We start from the raw sequence: 27,500 nt of genomic DNA, 5'->3' as shown, positions 1-27,500 counted from the left end.
AATAAATATCCTCCCGAAATCCGGCGCTCTGACACGCTTTCTTAACTCCGCGTTCTATCGGAATAGCCGGAATCGTAGCGCCAACGGGGCATTCTGCTTCTCAGGTGCAAACGGAAGGTGACCGTTTAGGGCAAATCACCTTATCGCAGAACGTTACGGACGCGAGCATGCTTCCCACGCGATCTCGTGCCATGACCAGTGCGGAACTGAGGAACGCGCTTTTCGGTCAGAGCTCGGTGTGTATTATGCTAACAAATTGGCTTACCCTGGACGCGGCTACAGAAGGTACCGTAGTTTTGCGGTTGGAGGAATAAGGTAGTCAGCACTTTCCACTCCTCAACCAATCAGTAGCACCGTTTGAACCATTTGAACATTTAATTTGAATGGATGCTTGCCCTTGCGTGTGCGATAAAGATTAAGATATACCACTAATCGTTAGTTCTCTGATTGCAGATAAGCAAATGTAGCAGTGAAATGTCTACTAAACTTAATCCTTTAATGACTTCATATTTCATCATGTCATTTCATTTCGTAGGATGAATACGGGCGTGTTAAATGTAAATCCCTTTGTAATCCCTTTGTAAAGCATGCATGGGTATTTGCGAGCTTTAGAGCATCATCTTTCCGCGGTTACCGGCGGTCGGAGGCAAATACCTGCAAACCTTATACTATCTGTGATTCCTTTTCCTCGGTAAGCTCAAGCTTGCACTCGTTCTGGTATGAACGAGTACTATACGGGACATTTGACGCAATACCACTGGCAGACACCGCGATTGCCGCAGCATATGGTTTGGCTCGTGCTGCCACAAAGATATGTAAATCAATCATCCCGCTACGACGAGTGCAGACTGCGAACGTAATTGAGTTTTCCCGTTTGCACGTGGCAGGTGAAAATCTGCTCCGAAACGCTCATTTAATCCCGGCGTTAGAACCGGTTGAGTGACGCTTTTTCAACCATGCGATTGTGGACTCCCTACTAGGAGAGGTGCGATATACATAAATTGCACTGAGTGCTACAGGAATGGAAGAAAAGATTTGAATTTTATGTTGTAAATTTTTGATAGTTTAATTTCAGTATTGTCAGAAGGAATAATTTGGTTGCATTTAGTTTTACAAGAAGTTTGAGATGCCTATGGTTACTGTGACCAACATTAGTTACTTTTGTTTGTGGTTTGCAGTCGTTCCATTGGCATCTGTTTTGAGCCATCCAAAACCACAGACCGAATATTTCGAGAGCGTTGTGGTTAACGTGAGGTCACTACTGAGAATCCAATTAAAGTGTTCGTCAAATGGTAACTGGTACGCCGCTGAAGTTGTGCCGCTGAGCTTTTCATTATCCTTTATCAAAAGTTTGATGGTTACTCGGGTTTCGTTGAGTTTGGCCATTGGAATGGAATATTAATGGCAGGGAAGGAGAAATGAGATAACTAGCAGCGTTGGTCCAATGCTTTTCCTGAACTGTGACACAAGCATAATCAATTGTGGTATCGCCACAGAGCGCATAGTGGATAGAGCAATAATGATTTCTCGCAGAATGTCGTTCTCCCTAGGTAGCAGAATAAAATGCAATAAGTGAGAAATTTACCGCCACCACTTTACTTTCCATTGTATTTCTCTTTTGTTTGCCATCCATTCTGAAGATGTTGGGCCAAATTCTAAGGTAATTGGATTTTTGGAGCGCTTCCCCCAAACCGTCTTTGCATTGTGCCGCAAAGACAAAGTCTCTATCCGTTCTTTGGCTGACAAGAACTTGTGTGTTCTTGTGTATTGATTCAACGTAATACAAATTAAAGGTTTAACAAAACATTTTCATTCGCTAATACAATACTGAACCCATCTTTACTCAAATCAAACGATGAAGCGAGCTCTCAAACAATACCAACGTTATGAGGCTACGGATGTGGAACCTTAATGCAGATTAAAGCAAACAGCTTGCCTCCGTCACTTATTACAGAGTGTGCCACTTGTTATTTTCCGGAAGAACTCCCCTTGACCCCTAGACCCGAGCATGATATCAATGCCAATGCTGTTGCCGATTGGAAAGACGGGAAAACCTTCTTCGATGATGAAGCGTTTGAATATTTATGATGGCATTACACCATAACGGTAGCGGTGGAGTTATGGATAGCCTATTTCGAGATTCGCACAGCACACTTCGCATTCGCACGATGCTGCTGCTGGTGATTGATTTTCGGAATTGTAAAGCGTTTTTGGGCAACACCACCACGATGATCACACGTCAATCGGTTTCTACCTTTCTTGAAAATGTATCGACAGCTGAGCAGCTAGTAACACGTGTTTCCTGTGTGTTACTAGAGGGAATATATGAAAGATATTAACTAGCATCCGTTCCGTTATCAACATTCATTAATTGTTGTTAGATTTCAATAACTCAAAATGATGACTGGCAGGCATCTATATTTAATGATGAAACAGTTCGCGTACCGTAGCTGCACCAACATGAATGGATCGTTCGCCAGCTTAGCTCAGCTGATAAAGCTACTCCAGCATATTGTTTTAGCTAGAACTAGCGAGGCGAAGCTTTCTTCCGTTCGCTTACAGGGTTTGATTGAAAATTAGATTTTGATTGGAGCAGACAGGAGCCGAAAGTGGCAAAACGCTGCAGTCAGACCAGAGAAATGGGAACGTGAAGTTGCATGATGGAGGAAATGAGGAATATCATAAAAAAGCTATTTGTAAAAAAAGGATAAAAAACATCGACACTCACACATCCATTTTTATATATTGCGAAAAGTTGAAGAATTTAGGAAATGGAATGGTGGACGAATGTCAATATTAATTTTGCTTTTCAACAAAATGCTGAGCGAGCAATCCATTTCCCATACCGCTGATCGGAAAATGGGAAATGTTTATAGGAGCTCTAGAGTGGATCCAAGCAGCTGCCTGCTTGGTTAGCTAAGCAGGAACCGGTGTCTTTTAAGTGATAAGAGTGTTCAACTTTAAGGATCCAAGCATAGCAAGATAATACAACACTTCCACCGGTTGTTTCGCTGCGTGCGTGCCAGCATTTCGAATGATTAATCGCTCCTTTAGTGATAACTAATTTATGTTTTTCAATATACCTGATGGCTTAACTATGGTGTGGACTTGCAAAAGCAGTTTGCATGTTAGCTACCTTCTGTTGAAGCAGAAACGAATGATTGCGCCATCCGGCGATGGTTTGCCATTTGCTATTAGGTGAACGAATCAATAGACTGCCGGTAGCAATCAAAGAGAACAAACGGAAGCAGCTACAAATCGTACGCCATTTGTCTCCATTAGTTGTAGGCTATAGTGGTGTCACCGATGGGCGCCTGTCAGTCAAGGATGTTGGCGGAAAAGCGTCCCGTCCCAAGACGTTACAGTGGATGCGGTCAGTATTTCAAGAGTATCGTCCATCGCACGTCTCCATCGGTTGCTCCAGTGAGACACTGTTGATCTTGTACCAGTTGCCTGCTTATATTTTTGCAGGAATAGACTCAACGGAGGCACCAGGACTGAGGCTGACACTGACTGGAGAGCGTACTATAGTGAACAGATGTCAGTGTTGTCGAGGGAGCTGCATTATTTGATTTGTGTGGTGCTGTTGGACAGATGTGATGAGATTGACTTACCGATTCAAATGTTACGGAACGTTTCACGAGTGTATGTATTTGTGTATTATGCCAGGACAGTTATGGAAAGCTAGGAATTACATGAGAACCAGGAACCAATGTAGTGTGCTTATGAGCGGTGTGTGAAGGATCATCTCCAGTGCCATTAAGTAGATTAATCCCAAAAAGCTTCCCGTGATGTATACGTAAAAAGTTGTATGTGTAAGACTGTGTGATGCATAAACCAACACGGGCACTACAATGCTTGGTGGCGTGTAGTGCTCTTTCGCGAATAGCTAACTGACGGGAAGGTTTCCGCTCTGCTGGACGTAAACGGGAATGGATGACCGAGGGCAAGGACGGACAATACTGGCAAGGAATTGTTCAGCTTATGCAACAGGATTGCGAACTCGGTAGACTTCATCGAGCACGACCTTCCGCTGCTCTTCTAGAAGCCATAGGACGGAGTTGAGGCGGAAGCACAGAGGGATTTACTGGGGTGCGTGCATGACATCCGTCGGGGATGTGTTTTACCTCAACGATATGCAAGCTGCAATTTTTATGTCGGGTGTGGATTCCCCAGAGGTTTACTCACTCTCCATCGGTAAACATATAATTTAACTAAACCATTATTTTGATTAGGAAAGCTGCACGATTGGCTGAATGATAGAAAACAGGTACAAACGGGTCTACTTCGTTTTATCATAGCTATTGGCAGGCATTTGTAATGCTGTAAATGTTAATGTAAATGTTAGCGATTCCCTTGCTTACCTCAGCGATTCCCTTGCTTGCTCCTTGTGAACCATTTGTGTGATAATGGTTTTGCATGTTACATGAACATGAACGCTGCTCACATTAACGGCAAAGGCGTGTATGTACATTTTTAGGTCTGTTATCTGTTGTCTATACATCACTGGTCGTACGAGAATTAAACTTTCATCAATTTCACGGATTTTTTTTTCTGTTCCTAGGTCACTGTTCCGGGGGCAGTATTAGTTTGGAACCAATTTTACAAATTATTTGTTGTGAATGTTTTTTTTTGGTTTGGGATTGTGGTGCAGGAGCAACGGTCAATTAGAAAATCGATAAGACTATCGATTTTCTTCAGGTTTTTGTCCAGCACTTCCGTACCACTGCACCTGTAATTGAATTATGGTATGTGACCGACATCAACACGAACACATTCACTTTCATGCGCAACAGGAAATTGCTGCGGCGACGGCGAGCTAGACAGAACCATTTGTTCAAGGTTATTCGTGCCCGCCCTCCTCCCTTTTCAAGCGTTGTTACCACAGGCTCCTCGAACGTTACCCAGCTGTTACTGCAAGAAAATGTGACTAAGACTTTTGAATAAATTAAATGCGTCGCTAACCTTGCTTCAGCAGCACCTTGTCCCCACTGTGTTTGGTTTGGTAGAGGTGAATTTACACCGTTCCCATTATGACACCCGTGAAATAGCGTGAACGATAGCGATGATACCCGATTGACAACGCATCACCTTCAATGTCCCTGGAGAGCAGAATCAACATTTAGCGGAACGTATGGCTGCACACAGCTCAGTGCCCTGGGCTGACATGCTACCTACCTACTGGTCACGCATACGTGCGAATATGGGTGTCCTGCGAGAGCTTCACGAGTGTCGCTCGTGATAAAGTCATTCCATCGCTTTGGAAGTCTGTCATTTGGAGTTATGCGCTTCGTGATCAAAGCATGGCCCCCAATGGGCGCCCCTCCGTTGCATGCTAGCGGGCACCAGGACACCCATCTCTCTGCTGTCATTATGCGATTAGTCAAGGACTTTCACAAGAGCCCTGCAGCCTCGTTGGGTGTAGGGTTTGGTCAATTGTCTCGCGAGAGCATGAATTGTGTTCGCCCACTGACACACAAGTACACACTCGATCGCTATTTAAACGGTTCTAAGAGCTCTTACCATTCCACTGTCATATGCAAATGAACTGAACAATCGTCCTGGTGTTCAATTCGACCGATCCAATACCATGAAGAGTGAGTTTGTACAGATATATTACTACCAACCGCAACCGGTTGCAGTAAAGTGGAGGGGAAAAAAATGGTTATCCATTGCACGCCAACTGTCTTATCCTTGCTCGACGGAAATGGTTGTTAAATATGATTTCATCAGCTTTGCTTTTGTCTCAAACATTTCCGTACCGGGCTTAGGGGCCGCGTTATTGTGTCACCTTACTGCCATCTCAGCCCTACCGGTGCCATCGCAGTAGGACAATGGACAATGGTGTAAGATAACGTGACAAATTGAGACAACTTGTAAACCGCTCTTCCTCGACGGGGACGAGTCGTACTTGGACGGAGTCGCTATGCGAGAGAGCTTGCGGTTATGGGATCCAATGGCGTCGAAGGACATGGAGTAGGAGTTTTACTTCCGGGTGAAGTTTTGGCTCGTCACGGCTCACCATCACCGGCACATCAGATTGCAGCCATTCGTAGGTAGGAATAGCAGTCACAGGGAGAGACAGCGAGCGAGCGAGAGAGAGAGAGAGGAATGTGGATCAAGATGAAGCACCATTTTGCAAGGTCACGAAAGTCGCGGCTAGCTTGGAGGAAATCGATTTTCAGATCTCAACGAGCGGTACATTACGCAGCACAAGTGCCCGGCAAGTTTACGGAGTTTCAAGTGTTTCCGGATGTCTAATCGCTTGACGTTGACAAATATGGCGTAGCCGGAATGTTTGGTGTTTTCTTTTGTCGTATAGTCCATATGCTATTTTCGTTTTCACTGAGTTTACCTAATAGTTTAATAAATATTGTGATGATTGCTGTCATGTTTGGGGTTGGTTTTTGCTGACAGTAATGCTGCATGGTACAGTACTTGTACGGTGAGAAGCACCTTGTCCTTACCATGTCTTTATTGATGTGCCAACAAGAATCCGCTCACGAAAAGAGATCACCGGACCCTCCCTTGTTTGCTGTCATATTACAGAACTGCATTCCCCATCAATATCGGATCTTTAATACGTAATTCAAAGGCCCCCGGTATAAAAGCGAGCTACGACAGCCAACGTAGTCGTGCGTGGCAGCGATAGAAGGACCGCTGGTACCGGCGTAGGAATTCCGATCCGACTTATCGGTGTACCGCTAAAGGTAAAGCGAATAAATTTTAAATGTGGGCCCCCTCACCACCGAGAAGACTGGCCTTACGTGTCGGTCTTCACGGTACCGGACAGGATAAGACGTTAAACCTGTCACTGGTGAGTGCAAATATCGTACTTGAGGTGCGAAGCCGTGTGCCTATCGGTGTGGCAAGTGCGGAGACCTAGTTGCGAGAGAGAAAAAAACGGCAGGCTAGTGTTTGCATTGCGTATCATTTCCGCCATCGTACCGTTGATACACGGAAACACGCTCCTCCTTCGACGACAGTGCGAAGCAGGACAAAAAGATCCGGGAAAATGGCACGCCGGTTGGCAGGCAACAGAACATGAACAGGGTGGCACCTAGCGAGAGATGATGAATTCAGGCGCGTTGCTTCGGTTAAGTAAACAATTTATCTTTCTTGTGTGGCCACGGACCCTAGTTCATGGAGGACAAGGAAAGGAGCAGCACGAGTCGAACGAGACATCATCAAACAAACGCCACCCGCCGCCCAGAGTAGTTGGCTGGTTCGCCTGTCCTGTCGCGGAAAGTTGCCGTGATGAAGTAGTTTTCCAGCCATTCCAGCCGCACCGTCAGAGAGGCTCCGTTAGCATCGATCGCCACAGGCTAAAGTAAACAGGCGCGCGAACGATCCAAGGTGGTGGCCACAAGCTGCTAGTGTAGTGGCGAGCACGCGTGAAACACCTTGTCCGGGAACACACCGGGAACCGTGGCAGCGTCTTGGCGCCTTGGAAGAATATGAATGGTGCGGTGGACGTGTGGCAAAATTGAGCACTTAAACATCGTTTAGTGCGTGGTCGGGATGAAAGATTACACACATAATCGCGTAGGTAGACTCGCACTGTTGGGCCCCGGGGCAACGATTACCGTCAACGTGTTTTCAAACATGAAAAAGAACCAACCAGCCGTCTTCGTGACGGCACTCGTGCCCTTTTTTAAGTATTAATTTTTCTTTTCCAACAGTCGAGTGAAACGCGTCGCACATATTCAGTTGAGTTTTTGCCTCAAAACGTTTGATCTATTGTTTTGAGAATTTCTCATAGAAAAAACAAACACACACGCAGAAATGTAAAAGGAATCTGCAATCTAACGGTTTTAATTGAAAAGAAGTTGCGCGAGCTGCCAGGCTGCTGAGTTCCTTCGTTTTTGCGCGCTTTTATCGGGGCCACTTTCACTCACGGTTCGTTCGTTCGTCGGTCGCGTAATCATATTCTACAGAGAACCGGAAGGGACGGCAGTGAGAAGGACCGTTGGTGGTCGGAAGGTCAGAAGGTGGTGCGGGTTGCGTCGGCGCATCCCATATGGTATTTGTTTTGACGCTGAACGCTGTAAACCAGCAAAGCAGCGGTTGTAGAACAGCATTCTCGTGCCACCTCGTGCGTCGTGTCAGGAGCCGAACGGGGGCCACCATCACCATCTAGTGGCGTGGTACACTCACAGAGTTTACTCACTCGCCGAGAGCGGTCGAGATCGGATCGTCAGCGTGCGCGCGAGTGTTCCGCCGCGTTGTCCGCGTGAGCTGACCGTTACAGACTCGTGCTTTCGTTGCTGTTGTCGTCGACCACCCGCCACAGTGCTCCGCGCGTTGTCTATTGAATTGTAATTTGAATTATGGAATAGCATTTTTGATGAAGGAGTGGCAGAGTGCCAAGCGGAGTGAAGCATAACAGGTGTCACGGACATTGGTCGATCGAAAAATGTGCTGAACAGTGCTCCTGCCATGTCCTGGTAGAGGTGGTGTTAGCTAGTGGTGGTTAGTTTGAAATTCAATTCCAATTCCTTCCCGGTGCTTTACAAAGGTGCCCGCATATCCCCAAAAAACGGTGAGGAAATTGAGTTTCTTAAACGTGACCACCACAGGTGCACAGGCGGCAAAGAAGGCCGTGCCAGTGAAACAGTGTGTGTTGAACGAAATTTTACAATCGAAGTAGCGTAGTCGCCGTGATGTGATGGTGTTGTCATCCGGACATTGTTTCACTTCAGTACCAAGCTGGGAGGTTCAAATAGGAATTTCGGGGAGCTTTTTTGCTCTCCCATCTGCAGCTAGGAGTTTGGTGATCGAATTTTGATCGAACCACTTTCAATCACTGTGTCGCGTGTGTGGATGTGTGTGTGCGGAATGCGGAAAAGGTGGCGAGTGAAAACCCATTTCCCGTAAGAGGCAGTCGAAGTCGATTGAAATGAAAAACCCTTCACGTTACCAGTGGGTAGATTACGGGCAACGCAGTACGAAGAGTGCGGAAGAGAAGAATGAGGAAGAATGTCCCGACCGACCGATCGTCCGACTGGAATCAACCGAGAGTGGGACCGGAAACGGTTGTAGGATAGGCGCGTTGTTTTTTTTTGTTTGCGGGTAAGTTGGAAGGTGAGGAATTGATTTTGTGGCTTTGGCTCCTTTGATTGAAGGTTCCCCGTTCCCTGTCCTTCGCGCGTGATGAATTGCTTGGGACCGGCAGCAGGCCCAAGATAAGGGATCTAACAATCGATGTTCCGGTAGTTGTTCGCCTTTTTTTTTGTGCGTTTTAAAACCCCTCCAGTGCGGTTAATATCCTTGATGTATTTGAATTCTGGTTTGGTGTCGACAAAGTTAAAATTGAATTACGCCTAATACGGTCTCGCTCTCCCTCTCGCTCTGATGGTTCTGTTTACATGGTATTATCATAATGGGTATGAGCATCAATCCCCGCGGTCCTGACACACTGCCCATAAGATAAGAGCTTGGGTCTAATCCGGACATTCGGCCGGGTAAACGTCCACCTCGTAGCCATGTTTGTTTATCAATAGCAATGCCCCTAGCGAGGCGGAGTAAGATAGTTGTCACCGAAGACACGCTACTCACGATTCCGGTCACGTGCTGCAATGACACTCTGCTGTCGTGCTGCTTAGTAGCCCGGCACGCGTACCGTATCCGCACCGTGCCGGATCGTGTCGGATGCTGTCAAAACTGGCTGTGTCTCAGCGGTGTAGACAACGGAATGAAGCGGACACGGAGTAAAGTTTGAGTAAACCGTTCCTCCGCGGGGGATTAAGAGGCAATTATTTGTTGTATAGCGGACCACAATCGCGCGTGGTATGTTGTTCTAATCTGGCCACCCGCCCGGTGGAGAAAGTTTGATTAACACAAATCCGTCGATCGTGAGGCGTGCGACGTTGGCGCGTTTGGAACGTTCAACAGTTCTAGTGGGCGCGTAGCAGCGCTGACCACTCTGTTACACCTGCTGCCACGCTGTCGGCCAAGGGCTCATAAATAAAGAAAAGAATATATTCCCCGCCCCACCCCCCCTTTCTCGGCCTCATGATGTGAAGGTAAAAGTGGGATACTACTGATCCCCCCCCGGGGCTGGGCCGTAAGAGCTCGCGAGGAGCTGTCCATGGCGTCTGCGACCGTTCGTTTGGTCGGCCTGTCGGTCGCTCGTGGTCGCTATTTCCAGAAATATTTAAAATGAAATTTAACACTTGCTCATGGCCGGTGCGTTGCGTTCTCCCTTGCGCTCCTTACACCCTCTTCTGCCATCGAGTAACACACCATAAGATCGCAGCCCGTTCTTCGTGCGATCCGTCGCGCGCGAGAGAGAGAGAGAGAGAGAGAGAGAGAGAGAGAGAGAGAGAGAGAGAGAGAGAGAGATTAGCGAACGAACACGAAAAACCAAAAGAAAACCACGGTCCACGGTCTTCGGTGCCGTTGGCCCACTTCTTCTTCTGCTGCGCTGTTTCGTCTGTGGTCTCTCAATTCCCACAGCGTAGAATCGGATTTCAGACGGATGGTGTGTTTACACGATTTTTTTTTTGATGGTAAATGCTCCGGAAGTCTGGCCCAGACCTCCGACCGGGAGTTCCCGGGGTTGAGGAAAATTAAAAGTGCAACCAGAGGAAGGGAACGATAATTAATGATCGCAATGAAGTACCCTGCCGCAGACACTTGCTCACACGTACTGGCTCTGGGAGCGCCCGGGAGTTCGTGAATTGAACCGCGTGTTCTTTTTCTGATTCATGCAGCATCACGCATCCTGGTTGTTGGGGAAGGGGCCCGGTGTTGGTCAGTTTCTTTGTTTTTGAGTGATGGTGGATGATGATGGAAGCTTGGAACTCTCCCGGGGAAAAAAAGGTGCTGGCAATAAATGGTCCACGAGGAGTCTTGAATGCGAAAGCCCACAAACGGGAGCTTGATAAACGAGACTCATTTGCGTGGCCGATTGTATGAACCCTTTCCGTCCCACCCCACGGGTGGTTGATTCCGGCTGATAATCGACTCTCTCGGCGCTGGTAAGCATCTCAGCGCAATGACGATTGATCGAACGGTTGGCTTCAAAGCGGCCATACACTCAGCTCTTCAGATTATCTCCGGCAACTCCATCGAGAGGACGGTGCCAAGATCTATCGTCGTTCTTTGAAAGTTTTTGCGCAAATATTCTAGCCCCTTTATTGGTTTCGTGAATCTTCTCTCTCGTTGCTCCAGCAAAACGTGACTGGTCGCCCTTGGGCCCCGTGGTCTCAGAAGGGCGCGTAAAGTTGCCTGGCCCAGCCAGACGTGATGGTGGCGCGTGCTCCATATCTTGCAACATTCGATCCACTGCTGATTTGGCACGATTGTGACCATTAAATGTAAACCCCAAGAAAGAGCCAGTCCGAATCAGTCGATGATGGCGAATACTGGTGCGGTCGCTGCGTGTGCTCTGTGTATGACTCACAATCCTTGAGGAACTTAGTTTGGCGAAAAAAGCAATCCTCTTATTCCCAATGCATAACGCCGGTCAACCGGCCCATCCGTAGCTGAAGATCAAAATGTCAACGACGAAAGAACTGACAAAATGGAGAATCAGCCCAGAAACAGCGGCGAGATAAATGAAGCCGCTGGTGTCTCGAGATGCGCTGTCCTAAAGCCGGTCGTTGCGATGATGGGACATCGTTAATCTTTCATCAGTGTAAGCCAGAGGAGATGGCAGAGTGTTTGCAGCAGCAGCAGCAGCAGCAGCAGCAGCAGCAGCAGCAGCAGCAGCAGCAGACGGCTACGGGGTTCAAAGGTGATTGGACCAGATTTTCCCGGTCCGAACGCTGGCTGGCACGTGTTGACACTCGGAATTGGACGATTGCCGCGACGGAAAATGAAGGAAAGAAGCTGAACAGGTGGAGGTGAACGAGATGAGCCAACCCAGTTATTCAAATAGAATAGCCATCGCCGAATGCGCTACACCGAATGCAATTGCCCAATCACGGTGCTGCTGCTGCTCCTGCTCCAAGGGGGATGTCAGGCTGTCGAACCATCAATCCGGATTGACCTTCAGCCAAATGTTATACACAACCCTCTGCTTCCCAACACGTGCGGGTTAGTTGCTTCATTTGACTCGTTAATCTGAACGCAAAAAGAGAGGGACAGGGAGCGTGTGAGGGCGAGCGGGCTGATGCACGGTCGAATTGATTCAATTATGTGTCGGATTAAATCAATTTACTACGCGGACGGTTAGTTAGCCAGTGTCTGTCTATGTGTGTGGTCACGCATTTTAATTAAGCGGTGGGGTGGTTTTCGCATCAATGCTTTAGATCTGATGCGGCTGCATCTCGCACACTAAGCTGCGATTGAATGTCTTATTAGGATCGGAATGAAAAACCTTCCGAAGAGTTGAAGCCAATGCTAGCCATGCAGCTCGTTCCTTTGCTATTGGTTTATCGAAATGAAAATACGAATTTTTGCACATGAATCCTTGGCCTCAGGTAGCAAAAAGGTGATCGTAAAACGATTTGCCGGCTCTAATAAATAATAATAAGCCCTTAAGCCGACTGAAGGATGACATCGTCGAAGGTTCGTATACCCGATTTATTGGTAGTCGGCCGAAGATCCGAGATCCGGAACCGGAAAAAAAGGAAGAGAGCACACCTTTAGCCCTTTTTCTGTTGCTGCTGTGGTGATGGTGAGTTAATCTTTGCAGCTCGTCTGCAGATCCCGATGGCAGTCCTGAAGAGCGAAAAGGGGTTTATCCGTCCGGCCGTTACCGTTGCCGATGTGCTTCCGGTCGGACGGTTTGCGTTTCATCAGCACCACCACCGGGAAGGATTTAAATATGTCGTGTCACACCATTTCTTGGCATCCCTCCCACCACACGCCTTAATACCTGGAAATCCTTTGAGAGCCTTGTGTGCACGGCTGCTGCAGCATTCTCCTGTGGCTCCTGCGTCCCTTCATCCGGCTGCTGGCTATTCCGATCCGACTAGCCGCGGCTTATCATGGATTTTACGCCACAATCTCACCGAAGCATTCCGTTTCGGTGTCGCTTTTCGGCATTGTTTCTGGCGCCTCGGAGTGGTACCACTGCTCTGCCTCCGCTCTACCTCGAACCCTCGATGTTACCGAATCGTTTCGTTCTAATCGACCGTTGATAACGAGCCCGATACGGGCTGTTACGTGCGGAAGGAAAAAAAAATGGGAAAAAATGAAAATTCCTCACCGTCCCCCTCAGAAAACAAAAAAAAAACAGAAATCTTGAAATCGAGGTGATGACCCTCACTCCGGCACTTGGTAAAGTTCAATCATTCGTAAAATGGTTGATTGAGTGGCCAAGTGGAGAGTGGTTGACCGTGCGAGATCTTGGCATGTGTATCGATCGGCCACCAACAGCGCTAGACGCTATTCTAGGAGAGTTAATCCCTCCAGATTGAAACGGTTCGCTCACCAGTAATGGCGCCGAGAAGGAGGGACACCAGAAGCGGGCTTTCAAGGGACTGTCCATGCTGTGCATGTGTGTGTCTGTGTGGAAGATTTTAATTGTTATTGACTCAGCAAAAGAGCAATAGAGAGCGAAAAGTAAATAATCCTCCGTGGATAGAACCAAGATGCGAGCACAAGACCACGGGTCCTTAATGCTCTTCAGGATGTACCGCACTCCAAAATGTGTCATAAACTACGATTCCGTCCTGTGATGATGGCTCCCGAGACTGACCAGTGTAGGGTACTAGTGACCGTCCCATGACTGGAACAAACCAACCGGGAATCAATTCCGAGCGGAGACTGGAGACGACAGACTGCGCTGCATAACGTTGCAGTTTCCAGTGTGTTGAACCGTGCATGATGGCGCCAATGGCACGCCAATTCATCGCAAGAAGAAAAAAAACACTAAATCCAACCAGCAGCATTCCGGTGCGGTCGTTGTACGAGCGACCGGAGCAGCGAAATCGGTGTGCTGGCCATTTTAAAATCACTCACCGCTTTTGTATCGTACGCTGATCGCTCCCCCGTTTGTTCCGTTCCGGTGGCTGGATGAGTTCATAACCATTTCGGAACCACCAACCGCAAGCACGCCCGGTACGTTGATCGCGCAAATCCGGTTAGCCCGGGACACGGGATAGCTGCAGTAAATCGGTGGCGAAATGAATGCAGTACGAGCGGTCGTTTCGCTGAATGGCGCGCGAATGCTTTGTGTGGCGCCTGGGTGCGGGTGTGTGTTTGGAGGGTCACAAAAGTGAGAGTCGCACCCACGGGGCGTACACAAAGCGGGTGTGAAACCGCTCGGCAACTTGAAGTTCAATTTGTCCGACATGATGGTTCCCCCACTATTTATAGGTGCAGTAAATTTAGAAATAAAGTAAAAGTCCTCTACCGTTTAAGGCCAAACCGAGGCGTAGTGAGAACGAGCCGACGGATGGACGGACGAACGTCCACAGCAATGACCTCACGCGACGCATCGAGGAATGGCAGCTCGGGGAGGGTTGTGAAGATGTTTTACATTTTTGTTCGTCTTCTCGATGTAAATCACGTGAAAATCCAACAGAGCAGTAAGAGTGTGTGAGAGAGAGAGAGAGAGAAAGAGAAAGAGAGAGGGAGAGAGAGCGTGCATTCGTTTTTCGCGACCATCGAGCGCATCGCGTTCGCGCTTTGATTGCATAAAACGCTCGATGGAGACGCCACTCTTTGCAAACCCGCGAGACACAAAACCGAGAAGATTTGTTCGTTTGGCAACGGGCCAATGCGAGGGTAATATTATGTGCAAATATTACAAACGCTACTCAAGCTAATTTTTCGCTTTTCTTTCAAACTAACGGCGCTTAGTGGGTGCCGCAGTCGGTTTTGTTTGTTCAGGCAGCTTACAGAGCAGGGCCAGCGAGCACGGCGCGGCGTCCACACGATCTTGATTCGACGGTTCTGTATTTGTGGAAGATGCAAACACCACTGGCCGCCGGCTGTGTGACCACCTGTTTCTGCTGCGTTGCGGTTGGGTTGATGAGTTATTCTTAATTTTTCCGACGAAACGATTTAGATTCGTGCCGCTGCATCACCGACGATGCAGAGTACCTCTCCCTGGGCAGGTCCGTTTTGCTAGTCTCGGTAAAACGGACGGAAAGAATCTAATTGCAAAACGCAAACGTTTTACCTGGTAAGACGGTGGCCTAAAAACCGCAAACCGCGTGAGATGCTGCCCGTCTTTCTTTGGTGTGTCTCGGTTATGTGCGGCGCTAGGGTTGCGGACATTAGCAATGCTAATGCGATTGGAGATTTATCTGCTCGTCACGGCGCCGCTTCTCGTTTGGTGGGCCGCGCCGTGCCGATTATGCTAATGCTTTTACTATCATGATGAGGAAGCGATGCGTCTGCCCGAGCGGTTTCGTTCGCGCACACAGCACCACCACAAGGTCACCTCCCACCACGATCTTCCCTCGCGATTTACCAATCATGCCTATCGATTGCTGGCGTTTTTTAAAGAAGGCACCAAAGGCACACCAAAGGGGAACCTACAGGAAGCGAATGGTAGACCCGGAGTGGAGGGAGAGAGAGAGAGAGAGAGAGCAGAGAGAGCGCAGAGAGAGTTTCATCATAAATCATCCACGGGGATTTGTCTCCACCCGTTGGCCAACACGGTAGCACGTTCGAGTCTAGCTCGAAGTGTGTGTCTTTTCGTGGCCTGAAGAACGTTTCCCGGGAATCGTTTTTTCTTTTCCTTTCTCAACCGTTCTTTGCCGCAGTGCTGGGGTGGGGAATAGAAGAAATACGAGGCGAGCAACCGTCAGCAGGCGACACACTAACGTATGGAAATTGTCGTGTAAGCAAGGCCTGTAGGACTCACGTATCATGAATGAGTCTCCTCTTCTCCCTTTAGGCCAGTGGTTTGAAACTCGCGGCCCGCCAAATTATGTATATAAAGTTTGGTCATTATTTGCATGTTGTATGTTATTTTATTCTAAATACATGTTGGAATTGAAGATAGGAGATAAATCCGCAGTGACAGTAGTGCTTAAAAAATTGAATCAACAAACATTTTTTCAACAAACATTCACCAATTAATAGTGCTTGAAATCGGTTTGAATTTCTTTTAAAAACCCCGGTTTTTTTACCGACTACCTGGCGCCTCCATCATCGGATCTTTGCACCGGAGCTACATCATTTCGCATTCCAAGCATATTTAAAAAGTCATGCACCTTCAAATTATGCGGCCCGACGACTGGTTGATACTTTAAACTACGGCTCGCCGAGTGGCTGTTACTTTCTTCTGCGGCCCGCGTGCTTATATGAGTTTGAGGCCCCCTGCCCTAGGTCGCATATGTTTCGTTTCTCGCTATCATCCTCCATTCTGCTCGATGCACCATACCACGTTCGTTCGTTCGCTTGCTCACATGGCACAATTCTGGTCCCCGTTGTTGCCTTTTTATTTTGCAGTTCCGGCCCAATTCTCAAGACTCCTTTTCCCCTTCTGGCAGTGCCTCTTTCCTTCTCGTGGCGTTTAAAAAGGGGCAAACGTTCTGGGCGAGGTTTCCAGCGCTGCGTTCAGCAGAAGGTTTCTTCTTGCTGCTAGCTCTAATGTTATTCGCTTGCCAGCCATTTCGAGAGGATACGAGTTCGTTTGTCACCGGGAAACGACCTCAATAATGTGATTTGATGGCCACGGGACCACACAGGAAGGCCCATATTTATGCGCCCGCGGGATGCATGACCTTTTTCAAGCTTCCATGGTCTGTCAAAGGGGGCCCCTCTTTTCCTCTCTCTTTTGCAAGAAAGTATATTATAGCATTAAATGGTACGCCTAAAAACAACTTTACTCTATACTCACTTGATCGTTTTTCGTGTTTTTTTTTCTTCTCCCGTTTCAGATCGATGCTGGTGGATCATGCGTTACAGACCTTTTACCGTGACCGGAGTGTCATGATGTGTCATGCTCTTACACCGACGAGTGTACCACATGACCTCACCAGTGGTTGTAAATTTAATTAAAAATGACTAACGCCCCGTGTGTCACCCTCGGAGCGATTGGAGTGGTGTGGGCAGGCACGGGGGTACAGGTACACGGGCCCTTGGTTTCGGGCTGGAAAAATGTAAAATATTTCCATTTTAATGTTTCCATTTTCTCTCCCTCTCTCTCTCTGTCTGTTTCTCTTCCTGGCACACATCGGACCGTGCGTTAAGAAGATTATGCCAGCAGATATCAAGGAAAATGTCCATCAAGATTAATGAAATCCGATCAACCAACGTTGATGGTGCACAGTGTACAGGGAGTGAGTGAACCCGGACGATCCGCACCGTGGACTGAATGTCATAGTGGCCGAGTAGATAGTAGTTAGTGTAAGTCACTAAAAGCAAGTGATGATAATTGAAATTGTATCCGTACTCCCTGGCTCCCGATCGACGGCCGATAATGATAAGTTCGTGTGATTGCCACCGGATTACCATCCCGTGCACGATGCCCGTCTACTACTAGTGAACGGTGGTCGGAAAGCCAGGTCAGACAAAGTGACACACAAAAAAAAAAGTGAAAAGAAAAGCTTGCTGAATCACTTCCGGGTGCAGGATAACATTGAGAACGTCCGAACAAGCCGACGACGCGAAATGCTACGCAACTGTGGATGCTTTCAGCGGGCGAGGCGCAGCTCGAGCTTCGAAGACTCGTCGTCCTGCCGCTCGTCGGAGATTGAGCGCGGTGGCGAGATGACGCCACACAGTGGCAGCCTGCTGAAGCTGTTCACCTCGAAGGGCTGGTGTCGGCAGTGGCGGAAGAGTGGCCGAGGCATGAGCATGACCAAGATCGAGCGCAGTAAGTAACAATCGCATGGTGGATGGTTTCTTTCAAGTTCTCATCAGACATTACGACCCCGGAGGGGGAGGGCGGTCCTTGCGGCACGTCGTCCTACAATGTTCTAGGTCTATAGCTCCAGGTTTAGGGCTTTACGGTGCCTCCGTACCCGTAATCCATTTTCACACGCGTATCACGCTTTTATTATCGGCACCGCTACGGACCCGTGGTGTACTCCGAGATCGAGTTACCGAGATTTGGCGATACAACGTTTTGTTTCGTTCGCCTTCGTGATGGCGGTTTCTGTCCACATTTCCACACTTTGCGCAGCCATGTGGAAAAGCATCAGGGAGCATTGTTTCATTATCGTTATCACACGTGGAGATTTAACGTTTGCATTTGCGCAACAAAGAGACATTGACCATGAAATGCTGTTACAATCATGGCGGTAATCTCTGCTCCAGAATGCTGGCTGCTCCCCACGGAGAACCGGATACATTGTATGCCATTGGCATTGGTTATTGTGTGGGTGTGTGGGTGTGGAGGAAAATTGAATTGCTGTTTTATACTGCCACTGGTGCACTGTGAATTGCAGAGCCCGGATAGTTACTGCCAACCGTTTGGGTACCGTTGGGGTTTTCACTTATCTTCAGGGTTCGCGCTCCTCTGGGTACTCTGGGTGAGTTTATGTTGCGGGAATCGTAGGACCATAAAATGGGCGGCCGCAACGTCACTAATAAGGAAGCACTGGAAACACTGGAAGCCAAGTGCCGAGGGAAAAGGTGCGCGAATAAAGCCATCGAGTAGCTCCGTAGTAACGGTAACGATGCTGTAGGTTGCAGACGAACAAGGCGGTTATAAGAAAAGATTCCGATGGAACAATAGTTTGCCGGGCTGCCACTTTGCTCTTGTGGTTCCGCAATGAAGTTTCCCGTGAATCTGAAAGGACGAATGAAGATCTTGGATCCAATTAGATGTCGTGTTCGTGCCTGTGCCTTCCACAAGATGCCATTTCCAAAACCGGCGAAACTGAGTTGCGCGTTCGAAACACATTTATCGAGACAATGTGGTCACAATCAGCGCTTGAAAGCGCATCTTTGCCACCGAGAGCGATGGCTTCAATCGGGCGGTTGTCACTCACTCTTGGCAGCGTAGCGTAGGGCTCGTGTACTCGTAAACCCTGGTGACCTTGTGCAAATTTAATGATTCAAAACCAGAAGCAAGCGAGCGATCGAACGAGCAGACGAGATGCAGGCCAAACATTTCGGTATGAAAACCTCAGGCAGTGCAAAGCCAACTGCCGTACGATGATGTTGACGAAGGACAAAGTTTGCCGCTGCATTGATGCCAAACTCCCGGGGAATGAATTTTCCGTTGCAATTTCCACTACGCTCTCGCCATGTCCCGTGTTGTTGGTAGACGCTACACGCAAAGCCATTATGCTACTCCCTCCGTCGTTACAATGTTGTTTGTTTGGGTTGTTTTTTTTTTCGCTGCTGGGACACCTAAATTGAAGCGAAAGTGTCCGAAAGGAGTCCGCCGGTATTCAATTTTCATCAGCACACACGCATCAGGCCAGTACGCGTGCCAAAAGTGCAGTCTTACGGGCGTGGCAGGCACGGGCCGGGTATGGAAATCGTTAAACTTGATCGAACCAGGAGCGGTCTCCGGGTCCGGTTGGCTGGCGAAGCAGAACGGCACAACGGAACGCGTTAAAAGGAAATTATGAGCAAAACATGAACATAACATTTCCATCATCTACCTCCAGTGCACGGCGTGGTAGAGAGCGAGAGGCAAGAAAAAAAAGGGTAGAACCATAACCTCTCCTCCGCCTCTTCCCGCCTCTGCTTATCATGCTGGTACGGTGTGGCCATGGCCCGTGGTTTGGTGACTGTCCTGGAGTGACGAATGGGAAAACTCGTTTCAGAGGAACTGTACCGTGCTTGGAGGGTCCTGAAACTCAAGGGAAAGGGAGGAAACTAATTTTCACGCGAAACTGTGCCAACGCCACTGCGGTTTTGTATGCGCAAAAGTAAACAGCGCCGTCTTGCCGTAGCCCCAAACGATGACGACGAGGCGAGACCTTACTAAGCGAAGGGATCCCTTTACTCCAGTGCGCCTAGTGAGAGAAGCGAAGCGAGGCGGAATGGAGTGAGACCGTTTGCCGTGGCGTGAAACCGGCACGCACAGGTCCAGCGATACGGCAGGGCGATATAAATAGCGAACAACTAACGTATGATAAATGGATGAAAGGACGTCAAGTGGCTGGCTGGCTGGCTGGCTGGCTAGCGGTGGCCAGTGGCGCCGGTCGGCAGTTCATTCATAAACATGCTCGCAAAGGCAACAACAACAACAAAAAATATGGAAGGACAGAAAAACAGAAAGTAGGCTCTGGAGACGAGAACGCGCGACATGCCTACTACAATATCTACGGGGCCTACGTTGATACGATAAAGCGTCATTCGCACCCGGAAGGATGGATGGGTTGGGATGAGTTTTAGGAAATCATAAGATAAATCGATGTGCCACCGGAAGTACAACGACTTGCAGAACGTCGTCCATCGATCATATGCGCCTAGATTTGATGGGAAAGTAAAGCATTAGCACTTCAGCACCGGTTGGGCTGACCCCGAGTGACATTCTTCTTGACTTTCTACTCGCATTTCGTAGAAGTAAGTCCTTCATGTCCTCCCCCCTGTATTTTTGGGACGGGAATTGGACGGGTTTTCGGAGCGTTCCATTTCTTCGACGCGGAAGAGTTCAGCTTTATAGGTCAACTGGCGACAACCAGTTCTGGCGACTCCCCAGTAGAAGGATTGGCAAATTCGCAAGCGCTTTCGTAATTCTCTTAGCCATCCTTCTATCGTCATCGTTCACAACGTCCTTGTAGAGAAGTGGCCGACTTGCCAACTTTGCAGTACGGGAAGTTAAAGGAAAATTAATTCAAAATCCAATGGCTGACTTCGACAAGGCAAGGCGCGCCTGAATTGCTTACATTTTGATTGCGCCGTTGAAGGGTCCAAGGTGGTCCAGGAGTTAGCCGCATGCCGCAGGCACTCCCTCATCCACCCTGGGGTGCTATTTGAAAATGTAATTTAAAAATGTTATCGACTACGAACAGAGCCAGCAAACCGGAAAGTCGGATGAAAATTTGACTAGAAAATGGTTGGCATACCACCCAAACCATCGATCGCCAGTGGCAGATTTCAGGGGGCATTCAGGGGATTGCATTCGTTAAAGATTCCCAATTTGCTGATAATTGAATTTAAGCATTTTCGGAACCATTTCGGGAGTTGATTAAGGGACCAGAACAAACACCACATCTCGGAAGCGTCAGACTGTGCGAAAGAAAAAAGGGAAATCAGAATAGAGCGGCAGTTCACCCTTGTTCCATCCACAAAATCTCTCTTTAATTATAATTCCACTCGACGGCAGCCCTGGACTCCGGACATGTCAAGGCCGTCGGGCCGCGCGTCGAGCGGATTGGGACCAAAAACTCTCCAAGTAACGAATGGGGAGCGGCTTTTGGGTGTCGTGGTGCGGCATACCCCGTTATTTTTCCCCGAAAAGTTGCTCAACGACGTTGGTGTAGCGTAAATCAAGTGAAAACTCAATTTCTTCCGACTGTCACGGCGAGTTTGTTTAATTTTCTAGACTAGATCACCCACGGGAGGACGGCGCAAGTACACCCTTCGGACGCTAAGTGATCCCAAGCTCCCCGGGGGGGACGCGTAGTGGCAGCTCGCGGTCGCCGTCTCGCGCGATGCGAAAAGGCAGAAATGTTAACAGAAAAAGTTAAATAATAATGCCATCACGGCGCGTGTTTTTATATGCTACCCACTCTGCTCAGATCTCTTCGTCCCCCCCACCCGGGGGGTTAGCAAGTGCCGCATCTCATCTTCGGCCAGTCGACAGTCGTGCGGTCCGCGCCAGAGGATTGCGTCACGGATCCCACTTCAATGAACCCGAACAGCGGCTCTCTGGTTGAAACAGAGGCATGAAAGAAGCGTGCCGGTTTGCGTCTCCCTCCGGACGGTTTCTCTCTCTCTCTCTCTCTCTCTCTCTCTCTCTCTCTCTCTCTCTCTCTTTCTCCTTCTCGGACATCCGGTGCAAAATAAAACTGTCGTTTTACAAATTTATGGTTACATAAACTACCGGGCAACCGCCCGTGCGCCGCCAAAAAGCATCGAAAGACATTTCGGAAAGCTTTCGGATACGGGTGGGCGCATTTCGCGCTCGGTGGTGTTGGGGGAGGGGGAGTGGAAGTTTGACGGAAATGAGGGTGCTGGCTGGCGGGTGAACATGCAAACACATTACACGCCGGGAATTATCTTTGCCCCGTGTCGTATGCTTTCTCATCTGCTGGCAGGCAATCATTAGAAAGGATGACGGTAATGGTGTCAGCTTGAGTTACAAGAGTTGGAGTGGCGCACCAGTTACGGTTCTTTGCGATTCGCTTTAATTTGCCCGTGAAACCACCGATGGCACTCTGGCAGATTTTCCCGTGAAATTAAACATTTCAATCCAGCCTCTGCGTAAGAGAGGACCGTGAACCTTCGCCTTTAAAAGTTGAAGTTCAGGAAACGATGGAAGGCTTTCGGTTCCGATCGCCACCGGTCGAAACGGTGGTGCCTGGTGTTCTGCATTGCATTATCCGTGTTTTACGATCGTCTGCGAGCGAGCGAGGGGGCGAGGTAGGTGGGCATGCTGCTGTGCGAGGCATGCTGCAGGCTTGAGCAATCATTAGCACCCGCCAGCGAGTTTAATGGGTTTTCTGATTCGCACCGGCGCCTAAAGGAGGCCCAAACAGAATCCATTAATGCATGTTGGATTGAGTAACGGCGGGAGAGTGTAGGGTGAGAGAGAGAGAGAGAGAGAGAGAGAGAGAGAGAGAGTCCATAGTTCGTTAAAAGCATCCCATTGATGATGGGATGGTAATCGAGTTATGGATGTTTTTTTTTCTTCAAAATTATGGTTGCGTTCATTAGGCAGCAACCTTTCCAAGGAACTCGTCTTCTTGGGATCGCTGGTGTCGTCGAGGAAGCAATGTGGTTCTCATTTCCCTTTTTCAAGTCTCCAGAGACGAAAATCAGAAGGATCTGTAGCATCCTCTGAGGGCGATACACAAAGACAGTCCGAGGATTTTTGAACTTCTTCTCCACTCGGAAGTCTGTTGAATAAATAACACAAAAAGCCTTGAAGGCATGTAGGATCTTCGTCCAAGCGTTGCAGGATCAAAACCTGACGTGAGTAAAATGGCAAAACATCGATAGCGCTGCGTTACGACGATTAGGATACGAAATGAGCGTACATCACGCGAGCTTCTCAAGAGCTCCAGCGCCAACCTGCCAGCCAGGAATGTTCGGTTGGGATACGGCTTGAAATTTATTTTCCCGCAACGCTCCTCCCTGTGGCAGGTTAACCACTCTCACTCTCTCTCTCTCTCTCTCTCTCTCTCGTCCGCTTTAAGCCATCCATTATTTGATTTTTCCGGTCTAATCAAACCAGTCGGCGTGCATCGAGCAGATGTGGTTCACCCTCAGACCGACAGGACGATGCCTACCAATTAAGTACAATTTACTAAACCGTGTTTTCCGGATTTTCCGCCAGCGTGCCCGTGCGGAGGGGAGTCAAATTGATTTTATCGTACCATCATCGTGCGTAGCGTTCCGGACTGGCTGAATGACTGGCTGGCTGGCTGGCTGGCAGATTGGCAGGCTGAAGTAGCTGAGCTGAGTTCCTCTTTCACCTCCAACTCCTGTGATGACGAAGAGGGGACGCCTTGGCCACCAACGGCGGAAAGAAAACGGCGGTTCACTGGGAAATCGAATAACCGGAAACCGATGGAGGCGCCAGTGTTTTATGACTTCGATTAAACGGATGAAATTTATGGTCCACCCAGACTGCTGTGGCCCAAAAGTGATCGATGGCTTGTGAGAAACTGTAAGGCGAAGCAGGTTTTCGGTTGAGATGATCCGTTGGCTAAACACGCGTCGTCGTCGTTTCCACTCATATGATCACCTTGCTTTATGATCAAGCTTCAAGGTATCAAATTAGCAGTACATCAGTAGCAACAACAATGACCGTTTCGTGCCATAGTAATTAGCGTCATCAATGGGTCGCTTTAGGTGAAGCCATGCTTTCATGCTGCTACCCGGTGTCCTGTTTTAGTATTCATTGCGCTCGCTCCCATTCTCTTCGGGCTGTAGGGGTGGCTCTATCGTGGGCCAACGTGCTATTACGCGCTTCGTTATGCTCATTATGCTACCCTCTTTTTGGGTGCGCATAGGGGTGGCCAGCCTGCCAGCCTGCCAGCCTGCCATCCGGCCTGCCTGCCTATCGAAAGAATTAATGCGATTCGATACGTCGACATTGGCTGGCGCTTTGCCCTGTGCCCTGTAATTGAGAATCTCATTCCGGGAGCTTGCAGCGAAGGGCAAAGGGCACGATGATGGTGTGTGTGTGTTTGTGCACCTCAAAATGACACGCTATTAGCATAATTCGGAATTCATCAGGGTTTTCATGCGAAAGGTCGGCGATTGTTTGGTTTTTGGATTTGTGGCAACCTCCTCGGAGCCTCGTTGGACTTGCTGTTTGCCTACTAATCATCTCGGGATCTCGCTAAACTGCTGGCACTGGGCTTATCGCAGCGTGTAGTACACGGTATTTGCGTTCCATAGCCAGAAACCTATTGCCCACTAGGATGTGTCAGATAGCATTAACCGAGCTATGTCGATCAATTACCATTAGCGTGCTGTCCAGCTTAGCGGACTACGGACGCAAAAGTGTGCAAAATGCATCCATCGGTTCGGTTTTTGTGGTTGGCAGTAAGTGGATAACAGCGCTGGAAACACCAACAATGTGCGGTTTGGTTTTGGGCTTTCGTGGAACCGAGCATTTCTGTAACTTACTTTGTTTATTCTAACACCATGAAGGCATAAAATAGCAAATAGTGTATGCTCCAGAGTAGGGGTTTCAAACTCATATTAGCATGCGGGCCTCAGTTTAAAGTATCAACCAGTCCGCGGGCCACATAATTAGGAGCTGCATAACTTTATTAAATTTGATTTTTCTCACCAAAGCAAACTGGTCACCGCGCCAGGAAAATGAAATGTTTTAGCTCCGTTGCCGGAATCCAATGATGGAGGCGCCAGGTAACCGGTAAAAAAACCCGATGTTTTAATAGAAACTCAAACGGATTTCAAGCTCCATTATGTGGTGAATGTTGTAATGTTGAAAAAAAGTTTCTTGAATCAATTTTTCGAGCACTATTGCCACTGCAGATTTATCACCAATCTTCAATTTCAACATGTGTTTAGATAAAAATTACATAGAACCTACAAATAATGACCAAACTTAACATGCATATACACCGTGGACCGTGGACGTGGCAGCGGGCCGCGAGCTGAAGATCCCTTCTCCGGTGCATCCTCTTGAAAGTATCGATCGTAGGATGGTCTACAAAGTAATTGAAACACCTTTGAACGCAGGTGTTTGACGCGTGGCGAAAAGACAGAAGGCGCTTCAATCACTGTCTGCAACTAATGAGCGTCACCTAATTAAACTCTGTTGACCTTTCCGGGCCGTGTGTACCGCGGTGCAGTACACGGTGATGGTCCCGATCGTGCATGGCACATCACCGCTCTCTCTCTCTCTCTCTCTCTCTCTCTCGCTTGTCTTGTTGGTGATTAATCGATATCTCCTGCGAGCATCCGATTTAATTAAAACCGAAAGCGCTCCCCGTTGCATCGACCAATCTTGTCCTTTGACTTTGCTGTCTTTCTTCGCCGAGCTGCCTTTTTTTTGCTTTAAAGTTAAAAACACCTAGAGGGAAGACCCTAATCAATATTAACACTGGAAACATATTACCTGTCCAGCTTTATCGCTAGGGGAGGAGAAACGATAAATTGATGAACGAAATGAAGTTAAAGAGCCAAGGACGATATCGACTGGGGAGTGGCTAGGGTTTCAACAGATTTGATTGCGTACCGCTTTGTCGAAGAAAGAGAAAAAGCCGAAAGAAGCAGGAGGAAGCGCACTCCCAAGTTTACTTAGTGGTTGCCCCTTTTTTCCGATTGCGATATGGCCGATATCTAATCAGCTTATAGTTGCGACCTGATGCGGTTAAAGAAGTTGACGTCCGGGACTGTTCATCGAACCGTTTGGCGAAGGGCTGGCGAAAGGCAGTAACTTTCGCCAGAGGGATTAAGGAGGGATAGTTCTGGATCGTGAGGAGTTACGAATGGACGGTCCCTGGAAGATGATACCTGGTGTGTGTAATGCCTCTTAAGACATAGTTCCTGCGAAAAGTCTCTCAACATTAATCTGGTAACCGGGACCGGAATCGCGAAACTTCATTCTTCCAATCGCTTCTCCTCCTTTGCAACTCGAAGTGTCGATTGAAGTAGAGTGCCTGAAGTGCTCAGGATGGACCTGCATTGTCTTGCTAGTTATTAGGAACCATCCCAGTTACTTACCGGGAGTAGTCTATCGATTACTGTGATACCTGTGCGCTGTCCTTAAAGCAATTCAGTTAAATATTGCTTTTCCAGCTGCTAGGACGCCCACACTGTTGCCACTGTTCAGAGTGTTTGTGTCCATGCATGCTGTTTCTACTTCGTCTATGGGGAAACCGTGGGCCATAATTGGAGTCTGGAGCCCGAGAAGAAGTAAAAGAAGTGACCAATGGGGCCGAAGATGGCCCCAATGTCCAGTGTAATTATTTGTGCACGCAACAGGCACAAAACAAATGACGAACGTTGGAATGCTTTCGTGCAGCTTGCCATAACCTTTAGTGGCGGGCTCTATGCAGCACCTTCGACCTTCCAGAACCGCTTGCCTGCGCGCTTGTATGTGTACACGTGGGTTCAATTAATGAGCTCCTCGTTCCCCTCCCCTGGTGCTGCCAAGTTTGGACGGACAAGTGTCGCGAGCACGAAGCGACGACGACGACGAAAATAATGATAACGATAATGATGATACCTTGGGTTGGGAAGGTTCTGGCGGAGTCAAAGTGCTACGAAGTGAAAGCAAGAATAATGGCCGACGATGTATATCACTAGCGTGTTTAGTGTGCACGGTTAAAGAGTCCGCCCTGACCACCGAGGTCTCCGGAGACTTCCTGACTCCCACACGCCGGAGTGGAGAAGGATAGAGGAGTGCACGCATTTCTTCAGGCCCCCTCTTCCTCCTGGAAGCTTGATTGTTCGGTTGGCATATTTAATGAGTTTTTAATTGGAATAAATTTGGGCCAGCTTCCCCCCCTTCCCCCAAAACAAACGACAATAAATCGTGTACGGTTCAACGCCATCGATGCGGGCGCCTTCTTGGCGATGAAAACTGTCCTCCCCGGCACTCACCACTCGTCCGCTTCGGTGACATTAATTAGAAAATATTTATGTAATCGCTTAGTGTTGGTGAAGTTCAAGAAAAGAAATTTACATCCCGGTGAGCGGAGGCAGCAAGTAGCAAGTGGCACTAGTCGGCAAAGGACATTCCGGTAAACAACAGGAATTCGACAAACAAACGGGACTTTCGCGCTAAGTTGGTCGTTACTTGGGCAAAGTTTTTACAAGCCAACCGAAATCGACACAGGGCGGCTTGAAAAGTTCGGTAACGTCCTGACTAATGTGGTGTGGTTGTGCGGGCGAATTGGAATTGAAATAATGAATGGCGATGCGGGTAAGTCGATGATCGATTTCGGTATCACTTTTTGGCGGGGGGGGGGGGGGGGGGGGGGACGGGTGACTACGTGGTATGTTTTTGGTAAAACATTCGACGACGCGGAACGGAA

At 48.5% G+C, this 27,500-nt stretch overlaps 1 protein-coding gene across 4 annotated transcripts in view; it reads left to right on the top strand.

Annotated features, from left to right (window-relative positions):
- Window positions 1-8,184: 8,184 nt before the first annotated feature.
- LOC126577643 (serine/threonine-protein phosphatase rdgC) overlaps window positions 8,185-27,500 on the top strand; it is a 35,725-nt gene continuing 16,409 nt past the window's right edge. For 2 of the 4 annotated variants that reach the window (XM_050239425.1, XM_050239421.1), the window contains exons 1-2: window positions 8,185-8,318; window positions 17,104-17,728. In XM_050239425.1, the coding sequence (XP_050095382.1) occupies window positions 17,524-17,728 (205 nt within the window). In that variant the 5' untranslated portion in view covers window positions 8,185-8,318; window positions 17,104-17,523. Of the gene's footprint in view, window positions 8,319-8,518; window positions 8,543-17,103; window positions 17,729-27,500 lie in introns of all 4 variants that reach the window. The other 2 variants (XM_050239423.1, XM_050239424.1) reach the window with 2 other exon arrangements.

The sequence above is a fragment of the Anopheles aquasalis genome, chromosome 3 (genome assembly GCF_943734665.1).
Source record: "Anopheles aquasalis chromosome 3, idAnoAquaMG_Q_19, whole genome shotgun sequence".
NCBI classification, from domain to species: Eukaryota; Metazoa; Arthropoda; class Insecta; order Diptera; family Culicidae; genus Anopheles; species Anopheles aquasalis.
This window is presented reverse-complemented; position numbering and strand designations above follow the sequence as displayed.